Raw genomic sequence first — 23807 nt, forward strand, 5'->3', positions numbered from 1 at the left:
GGAGTGTGCCACCATGCCTGGCTTCCCATGTTTAAGTAGATAAATATTGAAATGTGTTTCTGCTGGTATTTGATACTGGTCTTGGTTCACATAGGTCAAATTGTGATTTAATAACAAAAATAATTTACATAGGTAGCTGTGAAGGGGAATCAAATCGTCCTAAAATCCACTCAGTTTTCTCTGAACAGAGATTCTCAACACAATGTAATTCAGGTAATTTTTTAGCCTCTCTGAGTTGGTTCTAGAGATGATCAACTATTAAAAGATTTCTATGAGTGAGGATCTGTAGAAGTCTAAAAATTTGAAGAATTCCAAAAAGATCCTTCTGCACAGCAATCCTTCCCTGTATGGAAAACGTGGTCTATCCTGTTTTATGCACAATATCTCGGGTACAGACATGATGAAGTTTTGTTCAGCTTATAGATTAGTCCAGAGCCCAGGTTCATGGGCTTCTCAAAGTTGAATACTTATCCTTTAAGTGGATGATTATATAGGTATATTCAAGCCACCTAACTTTAGAGGTTGCAATACTTAGAATTTTCTCTGTGAATATATGAACAAAATTACATGTGTTCATGAACAAACCAGAATAAAGGTAACAGGAAACTAACATTAATATGCATGGCCTAAGACATTGAGGCTCTTTGCTTAGGAGGGTTTTTTTTTCTAATTAAACCTCTATCATTTCAATTGAACCAAAAGTACATAGTCCTTACTACAGGAAAGACACGTAGTTCACCCTTTTAGTCAGATATCACCAAGAAAAATTCAAGGTTGCATCAGGGAAAAATTTTCTATAACATTGGAGCTTGTGAATGAGAAATATATGACAGATGTGATCATTTTTAATGCACAGGCAATCACTTTGTACTTTGCATAAAATGTAATCCAGCCATGATTGGGAAATGATGGGAAGAGAGAGAGGAAAGAATGGTTTCCAGGGTGAGTCAGCAAAGCTTCAGTTAGAGGGGAAAAGGGTCATTGGGATGGGCCAACATCTTTTCCTCCTGGTACCAGTGTTGGCTGAGAAATATTAAATTTAATATTTGTGATAATGCAATTTCTTACTTTTCTCCTAAGACATGTACTCCATGATTCCTTACCCCCAAAGATGACAAAAAACCACATGATGCATGGTGTTATTAACTTAAGAAGCACCTTTTACTCTGAAGTTGGAATTGGGATTTTGGCCAACATCATCCTCTTTCTGTTCCATGTCATCAAGTTCCTGTGTGACAAGAGGCTCAAAAACACGGACTGGATCATCAGTCTCTTGGCCCTAACCCACCTCCTGATGCTGCTAACCATGGGGTTCATAGCTGCAGACACTTTTACATCTCAGGTGGGGCTTTTGGATGATGTCACATGTAAATCAGTTGCTTACTTGTACAGGTTGATGAGGGGCCTGTCCATTTCTGCCACCTGCCTGCTGAGTGTCCTGCAGGCCATCACCCTCAGCCCCAGAAGCTCCTGCTTGGCAAAGTTCAAGCCTAAGTCCCCACAGGACAGCCTGAAGTCCCTTCTTTTCCTGTGGGTCTTCTATATGTCCTTCAGTGCCCACTTCTCAATCTCTGCTGTTGACAACTCCACTGTGACCTCACAGAGCCTTATATTCCTCAGTGACTCTTGCACTATTTTACCCATGAGCTACTTCCTCAGGCATTTGTTTACCGTCCTGGGTGCATTACGGGATGTCTTCCTTATAGGGCTCATGGCCCTCTCTAGTGGGTACATGGTGACCCTCTTGCACAGGCACAAGAGGCAGTGCCAGCACCTTCACAGCACCAGCCTGTCTCCAAAAGCCTCCCCAGAACAGAGGGCAATCAGGGCCATCCTGCTGCTCATGGAAATTTTTGTGCTCATGTACTGTTTGGACTGCATTGTCTCCTCCTCAAGAACCATGTGGAACAATGACCCTGTGTGCCGTTTTGTCCAGATCATGGTGTCCAATGGCTATGCCACCATCAGTCCTTTGGTTATTATCTTCATTGCAAGACACAACATTACCTGTTTGAAATGTTCGTGGGGGAAGGACAGTCAACATTGAATCATTGCATGATTCGTCAGTTCTCAACCTGAGCCACCACATTGCCGTGCATCAACACATCATGGCATGGTTAGTTTGCTCTCTATGTTGGATCAATGCATAAAGTGGTTTTTAAAAATGATTACATTGAAGCATGAAAGTGAGAAAAAAATGACAGATTATTGTCCATATGGCTCGAACGAAGCTAGTAGCTTTATATTTCTGATTGATGTGTGAAAGGAACCCTAGATAGTAAATATCACTTTTTTCTGAATCAGTGCTTATATTTATATGTATATGAGATATTGCAGCGGTTTTAAAAAAACCAAGAGTCTCAGAAATCTTCTTTATACCTAATAGAGTGTAAACATCCCTTATCCTAAACTGTCATCTCATCTATCCATTGAACTTTTATGAATATAACAACAAAAAAACTGGATATAAGGACAACAACTATTATTTAAACACCATTGCTCAGGATATAATATTTATAATAGTCAATGATAGAGACAGTCTCATATGCCCAAGCATATGAATGTATGAAGATATGGTCTAGATATATCATGGAGTTCCACTCAACAGTAAATAGGAGAAAGATTCTGATGCACAGGAAGCCATAGATGATTCTTGAATTTATTATGTCAAGAGGGTACATGGTGACCCTCTTGCATAGGCATAAGAATCAAAGCTGTATACATCTACACACAGCAGGATGGAATCTTCAGTAGTATAATATGCAAAGATGGAATATTGCATTAAATACTAAACATAGCATTAAATATGAAGGTGATGCTGATATATAAGAAGCCATGGATGAATCTTGAAATCATTCGGTCAAGTGACTGTAACTCACAAAAGAATCAACATTTGTATAAAATATACCTGTAAAAGATAGAAGTTTGGGTCGTATAATTCATAAACACAGAATGTAGTAGTATGGCGTTTTTGTGCAGCTGAGGAAGGTGTGCCCTGAGGAATTTTTATTTAATGAATCCAGAGATATTTTAGGAATAAGAAAAACTGGGGAGATGGTAGAGAGAATCCATGCACCCACACCTGAATTTGATTAAGGACACTGACAAGTATTCTTAATAATGGTAAATAATAAATATCATCTTTTGTGTACTTAAATAATAATAAAATGTGTCAACTACCTAATAATCAGGGGTGAAGAAAACTTTCTCTGAAATTATAAAGAAAATTGCAAGTAGCCCAGGATGGTGGTGCCCACCTAGAATTCCCAACATCTCGGAATCTCAGGCATCAAAACATGTGGAGTAAGGAATGGGCTAATTTGAACTTTGGATCAAAGTGACAGAATGTGACATGGTCCATATGATTAGGACATACATTATTTTTCTCAAGCTCCTGTTTGGCAAAGTTCAAGCCTAAATCCCTACTGGAAACCTGAAATCCCTTCTTTTCCTGTGGGTCTTCTGTATGTCCTTTAGTGCCCACTTCTCAATCTCTACTGTTGACCACACCACTGTGACCTCACACACACTCTTATATTCCTCAGTGACTCCTGCACTAAATTACCTATGAGCTACTTCCTCAGGCATTTGTTATCCAAATGCACTACATTATAGGATGTCTTCTTTATAGGGCTCATGGCTCTCTCCAGTGGTTACATGGTGACCCTCTTGTATGGACCTAAGAGGCAGTGCTGGCACATTTACCACACCAGCCTGTCTCCAAAAGCCTCCCCAAAACAGAGGGCCATCCTGCTGTTCCTGGAAATTTTTGTGCTTATGTACTCTTTGGACTGTGTTTTCTCCTCCTCAAGAACCATGTGGAAAAATGACCCTGTTTATTGTTTTATCCAGATGATGGAGGTCAATGGGTATGCCAAAACTAGCACTTTGGTTTTTATCTGTACTAAAAAACACAGCCTTAACTTCGTGAAATTCTTATGGGGGAAGGAGAGTAAATGTTGGATCATTGCATGGTGGATGAATTTTTATAATGAGCCACCACATGACTGGGCAAGCATTCATCATGTCATAGTGTGTCTGCTTTCTGTCTTGAATGAATAGACAAAGGGGGACTTTTATATGATTACTTTGAAACTTGTGAATGAGAAATACATGCTAGATATTTTTCATACACCCTTGAGATAAACTACAGTCAGTATATTTTGGGGGGGGTGGGAGAGCTACTGATGATTGAATCAGGAACAATCAAACACTGAGTCACATCCTCAGCCCTATCTTGTGTTTAATTTAGAGACAGGGTTTCACTGAGTTGCTTAGCACCTCGCTTTGGTTGATGCTTCCTAAACACATGATCCTCCTGATTCCGTTTCCTGATCTGCTGGAATTACAGAAGAATTTTACTGTGGTTTGCAGTACATTGTATTTCTGACTGAAAATGTGAGATCGACCCATGAGAGGTAAATCTCAATTTTATTATCTGCATTAGTCCCTATATTTATAAATATATGAAACTGGAGTAGCTTTTAATAAGTAAATCATCTCTGTAGTCTCTCTGATGCCTAATAACTTGTAAACATCTCTCATCATAAACTGCCATCTGAGTTATCAATTGTGCTTTTATGAATATAACAAATAATATAGGCAAGGACTCAAAACTGTCACTTGGACACCTTTGTTCCTGGTACCATTATTTATAACAGGCAATGGTGCAAACAATCTGAAATCCACATGCATAGGAATGTATAAAAATGTGGTCTGGATATACCATAGGGTACCATAGGAAAGTTGAAGACATTATATCCAATAAAATGTCACTCTAAAAAGAATCATCATTGGGCTGGGGATGTGGCTCAAGCAGTAACACACTCCCCTGGCATGTGCAGGGTGCTGGGTTCAATCCTTAGCACCACATAAAGTAAAATAAAGATGTTGTGTCCACTGAAAGCTGAAAAATAAATATTGAAAATCCTCTCTCTCTCTCTCTCTCTCTCTCTCTCTCTCTCTCTCTCTCTCTCTCTCTCTCTCTCTTCACCCCCCCTCTCTCTTAAAAAAAAAAAAACAATCATCATTGTATAAATCCACACATAGAATGTGGAACTTTGGGTAATGGAATCTATAGAGACAGAATATAGAATGACATTTTCCAGTAGCTGAGGAGGGGATTCAGTAGGGGAATTGTTATTTGATGGATATAGAGATCATTTAGGGAGAAGAAAAATTTCTGGACATGGTGGAGATTATACATATCCACAAAATTGAATGTGCTTAATGCTGCTGACTGAACTCTTAAACATTGTTAAATGAGAAATTTGGTCTTTGTGTATTTAATCACCATAAAACATTTCAATCACTTTTAGCCAATTGGGAGAAAAACATCCTCTGAATTTACAAAGAAAAGTAAAATGACTTTCAAAGTGTCAAAATATTTTTTTCCAACAAATCTAAAACGTTTCAGCAAAACTGTGCCAAACCACCTGGTTGTGGTGGTGCATGCCTGTAATCCTGCTTGCTAGGAAGGCTGACATAGAAAGATTTCGAGATCAGAATCAAGTTCAGCAACTCAGTGTGGCCCTAAGCAAATCAGTAAGATGGTGTCTCTGAGTAAAATATAAAAATGGGTGGGGATGTGGCTCAATGGTTAAGAATACTGAGTTCAATGGCTGATACCAAAAATAAAACATAAATAAAAACCTATCCCAAACAGTCATTTGATGATGAACCTCTGAAGTCCCCCATCACTCCAACTTTTGGATGAAGAAGTAATTGAAGTTCTGGTGTGAGTTCAGTCTGGGCACCCCATCTATCTCAGTATTGTCTTAAATAATTTTTTTAGGGTAACTATCTGAATGAAATGTTTTAAATTAGGACAAAATACCAGATTTAAGCAGAACCTGGAAAATCACTAACCTTGATAACAGTTCATACCATGAAATATGAACTCATTAAAGTCTTTTACATCAGGAAAAAGAGTGATTAATAATGCCAATTTCTTTCTTATTTAACCAGGAATACTAGGTTTAATGAAGATATTGCAATGCTATTTTCAAATAGCCTGTATCATTTTATCAGATGCCAAATGATACAGGCTATTTGAAAAGAGCATTGCAATATCTTATCCTTCACAGAGAGTCACACACATGATCCAACAATCACAATCTGTGCTTTACCCCTCAAATGTACACAAGCATTCATAAAAGTTTTATTAATGATCACTATAAATTAGAAAAAAAATAAATTGGAAGGAATAAAATTGTACTTGAGGAAAGTAATGGTTAAGAAAATATTGTACTTCCAAAGAAGCCACTTCCAAGTGATTTTGTTGGTTAAGTCAATAAAAGAAATGAAGCTCAATTTCATTTGAATAAGTGAAACAAGCGTCACTTCACCCAGCCTCACCTGCCTGTGAATACCTTTACCCCCACTGCAGCTTCACCTGCACTCTTGATATTTACTTCAACACATTTCAATTCAAATTTAATTTGCACTCACACCTTGAACCCAGATCCTCAAACTTTGAAAAATGGAGAGCAGAGCCAACACTCCCCAGAAACCAGGTCCTCCCAGTAAGAAGGGGCTGAGGGAGAAGATGCACATCATCTATGGTAGCTGAGACACCCAGCCATTGGCAACTCACAGGGTTGCCAGGAAGATCTCAGACCAGTAAGTGCCCTAAAAAAATGTTAGGTGATTTTAGACAAATTTGGCCCATGTCACAATGTAAGAAGTTGATACTTTCTGAATAATTGGGATATCTGTGACCCCCCAATACACATGTCAATTTACTTAAGAGAAAAGTTGGGAGCCCAGTTCTCCCTAGAGAGCTTTTATTCACCTGAGCATAAAGTCACATGGAGGGGCAGATGAAATGTCCTATTGGAGTCCTGATGGTTTGATGCTCTCCAGTGAGACATTGTCACTTTCTTATAGACACAAAAATTAAGGCCCTGAAGAGATATGTGTTAAAGGCCTCTCTTCCCTAAACCATCCCAGGTTCTTCTCAGGTGAACTGAGTCTTCCCATTACCTCCATCTGGGTAAGATGCAGAACCAGTAGGCAGAGGGGGGTCCTAGGAAGGCTATGGGAGGAGAAAGTTTGGGCTTCTTGGTGAGGTTGTTGGTATCTGCACAAGAGACCTGAGCCTTTATGAGTACCTCTCAGGTGAGAGGACGTGCCCTGTATAGCAAAATGAGAACATTTCCTTCCCAGTCTACTCATGACTTTACAGACTGATAAAAGATGTCTCCGATTTTTGCATAGGGACATCAATAAGTTTTAGGTTTTCATGAACAAGACTATAGTTACTGACTAGCTCTGTTAATATGCAAGCTCCCTATGAAATGTTATGTTCCAATTTTAAACATTACTTATTCAACGTGTTTGATCAGGTAGTTGACATGTTTTAATTTTATATTTTTTGATAAATACACATAGGTCCTGTTTCTGTCATTATTACAGCTCAAAAAATACTGTTGATATAAGTGACTTCTGTGTTCTGTTTAATTGTTTTCATGTTTTAGAACAATTAATCTAAAAAATATTAGCAAAAATTAAACAATTAATTTATTGTTCTGTGTTTTAAAGTCTTTATAAAAAAATCTCCTATGTTTAAAACCTCATCTGGTAGAGGGTTACCCCACATTACTGCCAAGTGTATCCTAGGAAATTCTCATGAAACATTTCCTGCCACAATATATATTATGGGCCCTGGCCCTGTGCTCAGCCACTTAGGAAATTTCAAATTACAGGTGCAGGATGTTGAGTTTGCAAGTACATTAAATATTTAAAAAGTAAAGATGGTGGGTTTTTTTCCCCATTTGTGGCTACAAAACACCCAGCAATACAAATTCCTAGAACTTGGGAAAAGAATATCTCTGTTCTTAAATTTAGATTTTGGGATTTGGAGGATTTTCCTGGGATTACCAGATTGGCGGGGCTCTGCTCAGTCCTCATTTGTTAATATATATATATAAACACTCTCTTCTTCTCCTAAAATTTCTGAAGATTTATTTTAAAATTTGGGTAATGTCAAGATTCTCAACACAAGCTATGGTGACAAATCTTTCAATTCACCAAGCATTTTGTAAGACTCTTACCCTGTTCTCATAAATAGAATTTCCATTAATTTGCTCAACTGTATCCCAGGTTTTTTAGGACTGCACACTGTGTGTCATTTATTTCAGAGAATGCCTGAACACAGCACTGTCACCTTGCTGATGAGGGCTTTGTCTCCCCCCAACACACCAGCTGTTTCTTCATAATGATCTTCTTACTCTCCCAGCTCAAGTTGGGCCAAAAAAAATACATCATGCAGCCCACTTTATCCATATTTCCTGAGTCACTTGCCTGAAGTAAGCTCAGTCTTACTTTCCAAGAGATCAAATTTTAAAACTATTTCTAGAAGAAAATGATAGAGATGATAATGATGGTAAACTTGAGCTATGGTTAAAAAATATCACCTAGGTGACAATGACAAACCAAGTTCTGCTCTCTCCTGTATGTGTGTGTGTGGGGGGGGTGGACATGGAGTGCTAAGTGACAGTTATGAATCCTGTTATTTACACCTTATCTGCACCCTAAAAGGTAGGCATGACCACTTCAGGTTTCAGAAAAGAGATACTGGTCCCTTTTTCATGCTGGAATCTGTCCACCAAAATGTCCAAGATCATGTTGCAGGGTACAAAGAGCTTTTCTCCTTCCTTTCCATGCTCCCATTCCCCCCAGACCCCAAGTTCAGGTGCAGCATCCTGAACCCTCTTTACTAGTTTGGGGACCTATTTTATGACATCATGTATCGCAGGTTTAGTATGAAATTTTGGCAACTGAGAAATTATAACAATTTCTTATTTGTTCAGACCCTGATCCATCTAATAAAGAAGACTTGGCTGGGTTGTCCTCCTCTGAGGGGTCTCCAGCCTTCACTATCAACTTGAAAGCATTCTGCTGGTGGCTGACCCTGCCGTGTCCCCTGATCTCCGGGACTGTACTGTACTAGCCAGGTGAGAGCCTGATGAGACACAGGTATAAGGGGACATGCTAGATAATTTCTGTTTTCATAAAGGGAGCATGCTCACCACACTGTTTTTCCACTGAAATGACTCATCAGCACAGGTGCAGCTAAATACATTTTTAAAATAGTCACTTATAGCATAATATTGAGATAAAGTCCATCTGAGGTTATTGACATGCACAGCTCACTGGTAGTGATGAGTGTGTGTGATTTGGAATTTAGAGTGTGACTAGGGCACTCCCGTCTAGCCTGGCTCTACTTTGAGGAAGCTAAGAAGCTAAGGGGGTGCTTTTGATGACATGATATCATTGCCAATTTTCTTGATCTGCACTCAAAAGAAGGTTCATTTTTCGTAATGCTATGAAGGAATTTCACCTCCAGGAAAAAAACAAAAAAACAAAAAACATTTTAGTCATTTTTAAAGTTCCACTGGAGCTATGATTTTCTGAATAGTAATGCCAATTCATACCATCTTTATACCCCAGCCTGTCCTAAAACGTTTAGGTTTACAAGATTACCGTTTCTAAAGTAACTCTGCAGCCAACCCCATTCAGTGCCCTGATTTTGTAGGTTATTAAACTGTACTCCTTGAAGAACTCAGTAATGAAAAGTATTTCTACAGTTCATGCTTTTATTCTTATTTATTCACTAGCTGAATTTCTTGGTTTACTTAATATTCTTTATTTTAATGTTTATTGACACAGTATCATTGTATGTTACTGTGGAATTTGTGGTTACAGTTTCATACAGACATGAAATAGAATGCTGTGTCACTGCAGGTTTTTAGAATGATTTCAACTCAATGAAAAATAAATGGTATTTCACAGAAATTACATGAGCTAAAGTTATTTTACAATGGTAGCTCTTCAATGATAATTTTTATCTATTTAAGGTTATTCTTTGACCTAGCAGTTTTTGAGCCTGAGGCAAGTTCAAGGCCACCATCAGCAACTTAGTGAGGCCCTAAATAACTTAGAAAGACCATGTCTCAAAAATAGAAAATTAAAGAAAAATCAGGATATTGCTCAATGGTGAAGCACCCCTCGGTTCAATTCCTGATGACAAAATAAACAAACCAATAAGGATTATTCTTTGAAAGTTATCACTGGACCTTTTATCTTACACACGATAACATGCTTATATTATTACCAGTAAATACAGGTCTCAAATCATAATTTTTGTGAACAATAAAGATTAGATATGTGGGGCTGGGGTTGTGGCTCAGCGGTAAAGAACTCACCTAGCATGTGCAAGGCCCTGGGTTCGATCCTCAGCACCACATAAAAATAAATAAATAAAATAAAGATATTGTGTCCAACTACAATGAAAAAAAAAGAGATTAGAGATATGTGTAACTTTGATATTTTACTTTGTGTTTCTGGGATTACTGTGCAACCAACTCAAATAGGTGAATAAATGAATGGAGAAATTTGTCACATTACTCGATCATGACTTTATAAAATCTGAATTTTTTTTTCTCCTTGATCATCTCTGGTTTTTCATTTTGGCTTTTCTTTATTGAGAAAAAAAGAATATGAAAACAAAGCAATAATTTATATAAAGAATTGTACAAATCAATAGAAATATGGCAGTAAAATTTACTTAACCAGGAATTTATTACCATTTTGTATACAAAGTCTATGAGTCTTATTACAGGAACATTTTTTCAAACAATGTTATAAATTTTTGTATCAGGAAATCTGTACTCCAAAAGTTTGAACTAAATACCTGCTTCAGGTCTGAATTCTTCAATGGGTTCTAATGTTTGCAAGTGATTAACATTTTTCTTCCTCTTAGAATCTGACATTATTAAACCAGTAGCCATAAAACATATTACCCTTATATGTTTGATTTTCAGATAACACTTTTTTATTACGTGGCAGAAATATCTTACAATACTGTATATCTCACATGAGTGATATTTAATTAAATACACAACTCTACAAAATAATATTATCCCAACAGATCACTCAACAAATTTTTCAGCATAAATTTCAGGCTTGGGACTCTTGAGTCTGGAGAAATGTCACCTTTAATTTGTAATCCAGATAATATCTGGGAAACCATCTTTCAAGATTGGGCTGGATACTTGTCATTTAATCAAAACCTTGAAAAGGAACAACAACTCTATTTTTCTTGTAGTTCTAGTTATTACTCTGATTTTAAATCTTGGGAAAAGACTTAGAAATGGACCATGCTATTGGTAATACTTCTGGAATATTCTACCTGAGGCTAGTTATTCCGGATTGAGGATAAAAAAGTAACATGTAAAGTCACATCAGAGGATTCCAGGAACAGACCTATAATTTCAAAACAGTTCTCTGAAAGAGACTGTGAAAATGTGCTACTATATTGGTAATTTCTAATTTTTTTGTACCAGACAGTGAACTCAGGAATGCTTAACCACTGAGCTTCTTCCCAAGTACTGTTTTTTTAATATTTTGTTTAGATACATATTTTGTTTAGAGAAATATTTAATATTTTATTGATGATTTGCTGAAAACTGGCTTAGAACTCAGGATCCTCCTGCCTCAGCCTTCCAAGTGCTAGGATTACAGCCATGTGCATACCAGGCTCAGCAGAATTTTTCTCTCCTCTCTTTTCAGGCAGCAACACAGCTTCTCTGTTAAAAAAAAAACTGAATTGTTTCTTCTAAGCCACATGCATTAAAAAATGTATGATCATAAAAATAGAAGACAACATTTTTAGAGAATTCATTTTGTACCACAGATACTTCCAATGTTGATACACATACTATATTTTTTATACCAAAATACCTCCAGTGTATACATAAATTGCCTATTTATGTTGATAACTATGATGACTGGACCTCAGCATCACAGAGTACTTAAGCTAATGCTATTGTAAATGGCAGCTCATATACACACACTTACCATTCTGACTGCAGACTTCACCCAAACACTTTCTTGTTTATATACTGTAAATATTTGGTGTGGCAAAAAATAAGCCAAAATTAACATGGTGTAGACATACAGTAACACTGTGCATATTGGATCTGTGATACTCTTTGCTTAGGAGGGGCTCATTTCCTCTTTCCTATAATCAGCCACACTCCAATTCACCCAAAAGTGTAGAGCTACAATTATGAACCTGACCAACAAGATGGGGTACATGAAAATCAAGTGTGACTCTGTCTTCACCAGAAAATCTCACACATGAGATTATAGCAGAAAAAAATGTTCTAAGATAAATGAAATTTTTTTTGACTAGGGATTGACCCCAGGGGTGCTGAACAGTGAGATACACCACCACACACCTCTTTTTCCTTTTCATTTAGAGATAGGGTTGTGCTAAGTTACTTAGGGCCTTCCTAAGTTGCTGAGGCAAACTTTGAACTTCCAATTCTCCTACCTCAGCCTTCTAAGTAGCTGGGATTTCAGGAGTGTGACACTGAACCCAGCTGGCAATTATCAATATACAAGAAAACATAAGTATCATTATGTATAACATTGTGGAGGCCCCAGGGGCACATATAACCCAGCCGAGACTGGGAGATGTGAGGACAAGGGAGAGCATGGGCATGGGTTTTGGGTCGTGTGAGACAGATTAAGGGGGTTTGTTGGTTTGCTTTATTATGTGCTGGAGATTGCTCGGTGGGTAAGTGCACCTGCACCAATTACACCCAGTCTTTTTCCTTGTGTATTTTGATAGAGGGTCTCACTAAGTCGCCCATGGTAGCATCATTATTGTGATCCTCCTGCCTCAACCTCACAAGTACCCAGGAACACAGTTACTGTGAGTTTAGGCAGGCATCACTGTGCCCAGCACCAGAATTCACTCATCATGTGGAATAAAGGCATGTTTTGATGAATCCTCTTTATTTTCCTGATTGCAAGGTTGTCCATTGGGATTGATGAAGGTCATATTTGCAAAAACAACATTTTCTTGTCTTTTTTTGAAGGTGTTCACAGAATTCTTTGCCCAATAAGATGAACAAAGCCAACAGACTGTACAGTAATATTCACATAAGAAACACCATGTACAGCGTGACTGGCGTTTGGGTCATGGCCAACGTCCTTCTTCTCCTTGTCCACATCTTGTTGCACATTACTGGGCACATTCCTAAGCCCACAGACCTGTTCATTGGCCTCCTGGCCCTAATTTACCTGATAATGCTGCTCATGAAGGGCTTCATAGCTGTGGACATTTTTACACCTCAGAGGAGTAGATAGGATGACCTGATGTGAAAATTTCTCATCTACCTGTATAGGTTGATGAGGGGCTTCTCCATCTGTGCCACCTGCCTGCTGAGTGTCCTCCAAGCCATCACCCTCAGCCCCAGGAGCTCCTGCTTGGCAAAGTTCAAACATAAATCCTCAAGTCACAACCTGTATTTCCTTCTCTTCCTGTGAGTCATCTACTCATTCTTCAATAGTCACCTCTTCATTTCCATTGCTGCTACCCCTAATTAGACCTCAGACAACTTTATGTACGTCACAGAATCCTGCTCCTTTATCCCCATGACCTTCTTCCTCTGGCACAGCTTGTCTATCCTGCTTACCTTAAGGAAAGGCTCCATTATAGGAACAATGGCTCTCTCCAATGGATATATGGTGGCTCTCCTGTGCAGGCACAAGAAGCAGTCCCGGTGTCTCCACAGCACCAGCCTGTCTCCAGTGTCATCCCCTTAACTGAGGGTCACACAGACAATCCTGCTGCTCATGAGTTGCTTCATGGTCATGTCCATCTTGGACAGCGTTGTCTCCTATGCAAGAATCACACTGAAGGGTGATCAAATATTTTACTGTATCCAGATCTTCATGGCACATAGCTATGCCTCATTCAGTCCTTTGGTGTTTATTTCTACTGAAAAACATATAATTAGTATTTTGAGATATATGTGGAAGAACATAGAAAATATTTTAGTAACCAGTGATGGATGCAGTTCTGTTAAAATAAGAAAATGTGATTTCTTTGGGATGATGCACCATAGCTCAGTGTATATACTGTTTTTTTTTAAAATACAATATAGAGTTCTTCTGTTAGAGCCATATATTTGAATACGTAAGTGGTAAATACATAAAAGAAAATCAAGCCATCTTTATCTGTGAGATATTACCAGGGTTTTATGTTTCTCATTGAATCCTCCAGTGGGGACTCTGAGGTGAATGCAACTTTTAATAACTTGGGCTATTCAAAACTATTTTTAGGTACAATAGTCCCAATGCTTTTCAATAATTGTATTGCCTCAGTTATCTACATTTTTTTCAAACTAGACATGTAAACATTTGCTTCCATGAAACACTACATCATAGAGCATGCATGTGTGCACATGTGCACATGCACATTCACACACACACACACACACACACACACACACACACAGTACATGCAGAGAGTCAGACAGTCATTTCCACAGAATTGCTCATAAAACCATGTTTTAAATAATCAAATGTAGAAAGAACCCAACACCCAGAATCATAAGAATACATAAACAATATGTTATTCAGACACTGGGCTATAAACACTTAAAATGAAAGAAAATTCTGGCACAGAATGCCACATAGCTGAGCCTTCAAGGTACTCTACTTGGTGAAGCAACTCAGTCACAAAAGAACCAATATTGTATAAAAAGTACTTAAAGGACGTTGAAGTTGGAGTTCCCAAATTGATAGTCACAAAAAACAGAATGATATTCCACCAACCCCAGGACATGGGGATGGGGGAACTTTGTCATCTTTACCCAGTGGTGGAAAATATATTTTCTTAAATTAAAAAGTGAGTGATAAATTTCTGTTTTCTTAAAATTTTTTAGTTATACTTGGAAATATGTATATTTTTTATTTTATTTATTTATTTATTTTTTATGTGGATCAAACCCAGCACCACAGCCATGCCAGGCAAGTGCTTGACTGCTGAGCCACAACCACAGCCCAGTGGATAAATTTTTAATGTGCCACACAATGTCATGTGGTGAGCTTAAAATATTAGAGCTGATTCCTTCCAGTGGTTTGAAAATGGGTTTTTGAAAAGCTCAAATCCTATTCTCAGTCCCTCCCCCTACAATTATACATGTTAGCAAACGTAGTTAAATGCACATGAAGTTTTGTAACTCATTATTGCACTGTTATAAAAATGGGAAGAATCAAATTTAATCCTTCTAGAAAGCCAACAAACCTCAATCATAATCAATAAGAGAGAAAGGAAAGAATAAAGCATATACAAAAATATACAAAGGATATTAAACCAGAAAATTATTAGGAAAACAAGTGTAAGTTGTTATATGTGTCAATAACAACCTGGCGAGTGAGTGAATTTCTCAATGAAAATACAGAGACTGTCTACATGCCTTGCTAATCCAGGTTGTGATTGATGTGCAAACAGTTTTTATTTTCTTGCTTTAAAAAAAAAATTGATGATGATGTACACATAGAAGAGTACCAAAAACAATGTCCAGGTGTATAAATATGTCAGACATGTTGTCCTCAAGGCCAGGGCCAGCAACAATCCTTGAAGTGCATGTCCTCCAAAATCTCCATTTTACAGAAATTGCAGAAAAGGACACACTTTTGGAACTATCGTTTACATTTTTATTTTACAATTTCATACAGAAATGATACTAAGTGTGTTATATAAGTTGATTTTTAAAGGCTCCTCAGTATCTATTTAACTTAAATAAAGCAAGGATATGAGATCAGATATATGTAATTTTGTGTGTGGTGCTGGGGATTGAACCCAGGACCTTGTGCATGTGAGGCAAGCACTCTACAACTGAGCTATGTCCCCAGTCCTGATGCAATTTTTATGTATAAATATGCCAAAGAAAAATGGGGCTCTGTGCCTGTGATCTTCTGTGACCCATAAAACACATGTGCCCTCATGGAAAATCTTTCTAGTGTCATTTGACACTTGTCATGGGAGCAGACCAAAAAATGTTGAGTGAGTGAAAGAACAAAGTTGTCATATTTGCCCGATAATCACATTTTGGAAAAGAAATTTTTTTCTAATGGTGTATAGAAATTATTTTTTAGAAAACACCCTGCCTATCCTGCCTCATGTATGAAGGCTATAAAGGTTGCCCACATGGAAATGCAGCTCAGAAGATGCTGAAAAGGGGCAGGGGAAGGGGAAGTCAGAGGAGGGTGAGGGGCCCCTGGGCACAGCTGCAGGGCTGGGGTCAGCAGTTCCCAGGAGTAATCTGTGAAGATCTCAGCAGACTCTGGCATAGATAGGAAAAATATCAACTTTGACCAACTTGGTCTTAGACACCTGGTGGGAGAGTATAACCAAAACACAGCCATATATGGACTTTTAAAAGATAAGACAATCATTTCTTATTGTTACTAAAAATGGATATTATGTTTGTCCTTCCAACAGTCAAGTGAAACTGGTAGGTTATGAAGCAAGTGTTTTGATCTGGGAGGGCCTGATAAATATCACAAAAAGTTCCATCAGTCCCAAGTCTGTTCTGAGCCAATCTGAGACCTACAAACCTTCCTGACCTCCTGCACGGGAAGACTTGAACTGTGTGTGTTTTTGATTATTTGTCTGTTTGCTAAAATCATTATGGTGAAACCCCAGGATTTCCAACACTGACTGTAAGACACGGTGGCTGTTTTTCCTTAATAATCTTTTCTGGTCCCTTTTGTAAATGACCCTACAGGTCACACAAGATTCAAACGCAGACATATCCACTCTCTTTCCTAACAGGGAACAACAGTTTCTCCCATATCCTGATGATGTTAAAGAGAATGGATTTAGTTGACCATGAACTGCTTGAGGGGACAGGAAAAGTCATAGCCTCAGTACTAATTTTATCTTCTGTAATATTTCATCTGGGCACCACATTGTGCAGCTGTTGTTCTAGCGATTCAGGAGGCAGAGGCAGGAGGATCTTTTGAGCACAGGAAGTTCAAGACTAGTCCCTGCAATGGAATGAGACTCCATCTCAGAAGCAAAAAAAGACAATATTTGAATATTTTCTGCTACAGAGTATTAATAATTTACACCAAGGGAGGCAAAAAATTCACCCCATGCCTAACCTTCTTCCTCTTGTTCAAGTAGACTTTTCAAGGGTCAGGAGAACAAGCAGCTTCCTACCTTTGCAACCAATGCCCTTGAGAGTCCCCCCACCGCACCCCCAGAAGTGCATTTGGAATCCTCCATATGCTGCTCCAGAAAAAAGGTGATGGCTTGGGTCCCCTGCAGGGGTTGAAAATTCCACCATAGAACAGCTTTCACAGTGGCCTCCTAGGGTTCAATCAAGCGGCCTGACTTCTTTGGTTCAGGTCAACCCATAGCCACCTGCCATCCAGCTGTTTCTGGGCTGAAAGAATGCAGAAAAAGGGTGGGCCTTTTAGTCCCAGGTTGTCTGTATCATTGGCTGTGACCCCTGTGTGCCACTTTCCTATGCATATCATTGGTCTAGTAAGGAAGACGGACCATTGGTTAGATTCAGGACTGGAATCCTGGGCTTGAGAGTTCACATCCTGTCTTTCCTCATGTATTTTCTCTGCAATCTACTGACTAGTTTATCTGGGTTTGATTTTCTTCACTCTAAACTGGGTGATCGTAATACTACTGCATTCAGAGCATCACTATGAAAATTAAGAGTTAATACAGGATGTCTGTGTACACAGAGGTGAGCTGCTACTCTTGCTTTTTCAATGACACATGATTTATCAATTATATGCCATCTTTGGTCGGGGGACATGCTAGTAATATTTTTTGCATCTTTCCAATCTCAGGACACATGATGCCAAAGGAGTGCTATTTTTTGTTCTCATTCACATGATAACCCTAAAACAGATACAGTCATTATTTTACACTGAGGCTGAAAGAACTAGGCCACTACTTCAAGGATGCAAGGCCAATAAAAATTAGATGGGAATATGGATTAGATTTGTGTGTTTCCAAGACATCTGGGCTCTTTCCTGCACTTTGATTCCTGATCACATACTGACACCTTTTTTCCAACACTCTATTGGTTTAGCATTCAGATTAAAATAAAATAACATTGAAAAAGTTAAATAATGAAATCAGAAAAAAATACATGGAGAAATAATGTTATAGGTATATTAGGAAAAAACCTGGAGTTAACACAGAGGGGATTTCATTATTCTTATTGATGTTTGTTGCTCAAATTTAAAAAAAAATCATAAAACACCTATTTCCTCAGACACCTCAAGAGAGTTGTACTTAGGAAAGATATTTCTTTTCCTAAGACTAAACAAAATTATTCTTCCAAAATACAGTTTTCCAGCAAAGGGTTAACAGTCATGGTCTACTTATGGACAATAAAAGGTATCTTCTTTAGGCAAGTTCAGTAAGAAAACAGCCCATATATCATTTAACACTTTTTTGCAACTAGGAATTGAACTCAGGTGCATGTGACCTCTGAGCCACATCCCCAGAACTTTGTATTTTTTTTTAATTTGGACACAGGGCCTCACTAAGATGCTCAGGGACTCACACAGTTGCTGAGGCTAGCCTTCAACTTGAGATCTTCCTGCCTCAGCCTCCTGAGTTGGTGGCATGACAGGTGTGCATCACCTCACCTGGTGTGATAGAGATCTTACAAAGAAAAACAAAAGATTCATCTCCCTCATACTCATTTAATTTTTTTTCCAACATCAACTAATTTTTGGAAACTCAGGAGAAAATAAAATGGGATGACACTGTGAGGGGGTTATCTGACCCTGTGTAAACATGTCCTCGTTTTCCCCAGTGTGGATTGGAAGAACTGGATTGTTCGTTTTTTGGTACTAATGAGCATCACAGCACTGACGGTGGCATAGCCATTGCCCACCAGCATCTGGACCACAAGGCACACAGGATCCTTCTTCTGCATTTTTCCATAAGAGGAGGAGATCATGCAGTCCACAAAGTACGTGACCACAAAGAAACCCATTAGGAGCAGGATGGTCCTAGTGGCCTTCTGCTCTTGGGAGGCTTGTGCAATTCTCCTGGTGCTGTGGAGGTGCTGGCACTGCCTCTTATGCCTCCACAGGTGAGCCAGCATGTACCCAATTGAGAGGGCCATGAGCCTGAGAAGGAGGACATCCTGGAGTATTTCTACCAGGGAAAATAAGATCCTGAAGTGGTGACCCGTGGGGGAAACTCTGCAGGATTCAGTGGAAATCCAAATATCTTATGTGTTATTGGAGGGGCCTCCAATAGAGACTAAAATACAAATATTAATGAACAAGTTGAACACCCAGAGAGTGAGAAAGTACCAAACTGTGCTGTGGGGACGTGTGCTTGAACTTGGCCAGAAAGGAGCTTCTGGGGCTGAGGGTGGTGGCCTGAAAGACACTCAGCAGGCAGGTGGTGCTGACTGACAGGCTCATCATCAGCCTGTACAGGTAGATGGTGGCTTTAACGTGAGATATTGTTCCAAATATCCTGAACCCCCAAAATGTCTATATCCAGGAACACTCTGATTATGAGCATCAGCAGATGAATCAGGGCCACGTGAGAGATGGGCACGTCCATGGGCCTGGTCCTGCACTGAACAAGGAACGTGAGGATGTGGAAGAGGAGGAAGAAGACATTGGCTGTGACCCCAAAGACAATTTGGGAAGAAAAGACATTTCTTACTGCAAGAAAAATGGAAAGGGTGCTGCTCTTGGTCATTTTCTTTTTTTTTCTGGTGAAAAGACATATAGAGTCCATGTCTGAGGATCAAATAAAGATAAAATTCTCATCATCACAGTGGTTACCAGCTTCAACCTCCCCAACCACCAAGTCGGCCCACCTAAAAGTATGTGGGCACTTTTTCAATGCACCCTTTGCAAACTCTCAGTATGCAAGCATAACATCTTTTCTGTTTATCTCCATTGGTAAGGCCCTGATTAATTTGTCTTGGCATGTGCAGCAACCTGATAAAAAAGCTCAGTAAGTAGCACCCAAAGTGACTTCAAGTGGGTCAGATGGCTGGAATGTCCACATAGATCTCTCAAGGAAAGAGTGTGGATGCTGGATGAAGCCCCATACAGTTCTATATTTTTAGTGTTCTCTGTTCTGGATTGCTCATCACAGTTTAGAGACAAAATATAAAAAATGTTAGCTCTGAATGCAGACTTCTTGAATTTGTTTATATATATATATACATACATACATATATATATATATATATATATATATATATATATATATATTTGGTACCAGATATTGAACCCAGGTTTACATAACCACTGATGTTATTTTATATATATTTGATTATGCCAGAAAAAAATATCTAAGTGGGCAGAACCATCCATTTTTAGCAGGATTTAATTCCAAAATTTCTTTTCTGCCCACTTTTAGGCATATAGAGAAATGGGGAAAAGTAATCATGATTTAAGTGTGTGTGTGTTTGTGTGTGTGTGTGTGTGTGTGTGTGTATGTTTATGTGTGTGTGTGTTTTAACCAGGAATTAAACCCAAAGGTGCTTAACCACTGAGCCACATCCCTAACTATTTTATTTTCTTAAGATTTATTTTTTTAGTTGTAGTTGGACACAATATCTTTATTTTTTAAAAATTTTTATGTGGTGCTAAGGACAGAACCCAGGACTTTGAATGTGCTAGGCAAGTGCTCTACCGCTGAGCCACAACCCCAGCCCCTTATTTTTATTTTGAGACAGGTCCTCACTAAGTTTATTAGGCTGGCCTTGAATCTGCAAATCTCCTCCATCACCTTCCCAAGCTGCTGGGGTAACAGGCACGCAATGCACCAACACACCAGGAAAATTCAAGTATTTGGGGGGTCATAGCTTTTAGTGTTTTAATTAAAAGAAAGGAATCCAAACTCACTCTGATAATGGAGTTTACATAAGAGAACAAAATTTCTTATCTTCTTTTAGTAAGCAATGATATTTCTCCAGAGGACAGAGAGAAAATAGTGTAATAGAAAATTTGATGGTGAAAAACTCATGGTATAGCTACCTATAGAATAAAGGTATTTTCTTTATTTCCATCTTAATTCTGCTTTATAGCTATGAAGCATGTAACTTTTACAATAAGGTGATCAACATATCCCCACATTCTATCATCTAAAAAACAAGTGGGTAAGACTAGCAATCACTCCCACTTCTACCTAGAAAATTATAATTTGATAACATCAGTTACAAAGTGTGAGAAAAAACAACCAGGATTCCAGACAATTTAAATGTTTTAGCCTAGTTAAATGATTGCTTTGAAATCTTTGCAGAAGTGTCATTGTAAATAGTGGAAATTAATTCATGACATTAGAAAAATGTAATCTCTTCCAAATGATTTATTTAGTAAGAAATGTTTTGTTTATTTCTTCACTCACACATTCAGGTAAAAAAGATTCCTTCCCTTGTACTGCTTAAAAAAAACAAAAAGAAAAATGGTAATATAATTGTCTAGGAGTCTCCACATTTGAAGAGTCACATATGGTTATTAGTAGGTACAGAGCTACAGGTAGCTATGGATAGATGATGCCTATTCCTGTGTGCACACTTGAAGTGAGTTGTAAGATGTACACTCATATTTTGACCCCAAAACACCTCTACAGCAACGTAAACTGGATATTAAAAACTTGAAGAGGCCTTTAAAAAATTACAGAAAATGAAATAATGATGATTTCCTTCTATCGTTTTATGAAATACAGGTTTGTCTTCAATTCAGTTAAATGCAGATTAGAAAATAAAATGGAGAACATTGGAAAAAAAAAACAGGAGAAACAGGCTACCTGATATATCTGTGAATGGAGGGCACATGATTCTGGTTTCAGCCCTGCCAGGGGGGGGATGGCCACCCTGCATGCATTGTCATGGGAGGGAGGATTGGAGCAAGGAGGGCCCATGGACTTGCAAACCCAGGTAGAGAACTGGGTCTTCTGGGGAGCATGGCCTGAAAACAACTGAAAAAATACTCTTTTTTCTATAGAAGAAATTTCCTGGTTACAGCTGGAAAGTCTTATCATTTTAGTAAAGTGCTGATCATGGGACATGGCAGAGTCAGATGCTGTCACAGGTCCCCCACAGGCATTAGCTCTTTGCAGCCCCATGAGACAGCAGGCAGAGAAGCAGCTAGCTGTCTGCACACTTTGCAGGTCACACACGTGTGTATCAGTGAGACCCTCAGGGCTCTCCATGGTTCACAGGTAGATGTTTTATAAAGAATGCAATGTTGCTACTTCTGTGCTAATTTATCAGTTTTGTTAGAAAACATCCTGAAAAATGTGGACATTTTATAAAAGCAAGTTAAAAGAAATCCTCTGAGCCTGTCCCCTCCTGGCTGTGCCTCACCCCACTCACACCTGCCAAGACTAGTTTGACCATGTGATCAGGGTGCAGACAGAAGCCTGTCCAGCACCAGGATGATCCCAGACCCCTTTCTCAGCTCTGGGGAGGGAGGTGCTGCAGCAGCTCCTGGAAGCCTTGATGGGCCCAGCCCCAGGACATGGCTTAAAAACCCTGGTGAAAACAAGCTCTCCTCAGACTGGAGGTTCTGAATACCATGACCTAAAGCCAAAGAGAATACTTTGGAAAAGAAGTTTAGGGACAGGTCCCAGTGAGGGAGGGTCCAGTGATAAAGGACAAGGAAATTCTAAGAGGGCAGTTTAGAGGAGAAACCTAAGTGGAGAAAAAAAAAAGAATGGAAATCTAGTCCTTTCCTGCCCTACCAAGGAGCCATCACTTAAATATTTCACATTCTGCCCCTGTCTAAGTCGTGGACAACACAGAGATACATGTCATCACCCAGGGGCCAGAGACTAGGGAACAATCCTGAAGTTAGTGCACCCCACTCAGCGGTGAGGAAAGCAGACCCACAGCACCTTGGGCTTCTAGGGCCTTGATGTGGAGAGACACGGACTGGAGGGAGGGAGGGGTCATAGCTGCTTTATCAGGTGCCCCATGGACACCGACCTGTAAATACTGTGATTTGCATCCTTATTTCCTGATGTGCATTCCATACATGAAAAGGCAGATGTCATTTGTTGTTATCACACAGATCAAGTTCACCATCACCTCTCCACTATCATATCCTGTCTCCTTGATGACCTGGAGGGAGGAGACCATGGGACCTTTGGAAGCCAGGAAAGGGTGGTCACTACTGTCCCTTGGTTGTGATATTAAGCAACGGCACCCCTAGTCCCTGCTCTAGTTCAAAACCTTCGGGCAGCCAGAGCACCATTGGTTTATTTTTGTGAGATCAAAACGGAGACAACATACATCAGCATAAGAAAATGCTATTTGCTATTTCTCTAAAACGTGAAAATAAACTTTCTTTATAAGTATCATATTTGCAAAAAATAAACCATATCATTTCTTTCTGATCAATTAAAAATGTATTTTGGTGTATGCTATTATTTCTCACTATCTCAGTATTAGAAGAAAATGCTTAAAGTATTTTGGATTGAGTTTTTGAAAAAAGAGAAGGAAAAACCAGTGTGTTTAAAAAAATTCTGGGGTTAACATTTATCTCTTCCTGGGAGAATAGGAATATGGATTCATAATACTGAAGCAGAAAATAACCAGGACCCTTATTATTATGCACTTTGAAAACTAACAGAGAAGCAAATCAAACTCCCTGTAGTCTGAAAAATGGATAGAAACCTAAAATGATTTATTTAAAATGTTTTTTTTCTTATTAAAAAATTAACAAAGTTTCATGAATCACCAAATTAATGGGCAAAATCTAGTAAGAACAAAACTTTCCTCTGAATTCTAAACAGTCCTCTAAGCTGTTGAGTGTGTAGAGCTGGATGCATAACTTAAAGCTATGTTAGAACCTATCATATAATTTGGTTATTCTGATTGTTCATTACAATAACAGAAGCCCACTCACACACTGGTGCTGCATCTCAGGAAGAGAAAGGCACTTACCTGGGCAAATCGCATGGGGAGTCAGGGGACCTTAATGGA

General features: G+C 38.7%; 1 protein-coding gene across 1 annotated transcript; it reads left to right on the plus strand.

Annotated features, from left to right (window-relative positions):
- The first annotated feature begins 1129 nt into the window (after positions 1 to 1129).
- Positions 1130 to 2047, plus strand: LOC144371235 (vomeronasal type-1 receptor 90-like). The gene has a single exon (XM_078033650.1). The coding sequence runs from the start codon at positions 1130 to 1132 to the stop codon at positions 2045 to 2047; it is 918 nt and encodes a 305-aa protein (XP_077889776.1).
- The last annotated feature ends 21760 nt before the right edge of the window (positions 2048 to 23807 follow it).

Source organism: Ictidomys tridecemlineatus, chromosome 16, assembly GCF_052094955.1.
Source record: "Ictidomys tridecemlineatus isolate mIctTri1 chromosome 16, mIctTri1.hap1, whole genome shotgun sequence".
In the NCBI taxonomy this organism is placed as follows: domain Eukaryota; kingdom Metazoa; phylum Chordata; class Mammalia; order Rodentia; family Sciuridae; genus Ictidomys; species Ictidomys tridecemlineatus.

What these genes read in the sequence shown, in the direction of transcription:
- LOC144371235 (XM_078033650.1), top strand. Translation starts at nt 1,130, where the DNA reads ATGCATGGTGTTATTAACTTAAGAAGCACCTTTTACTCTGAAGTTGGA.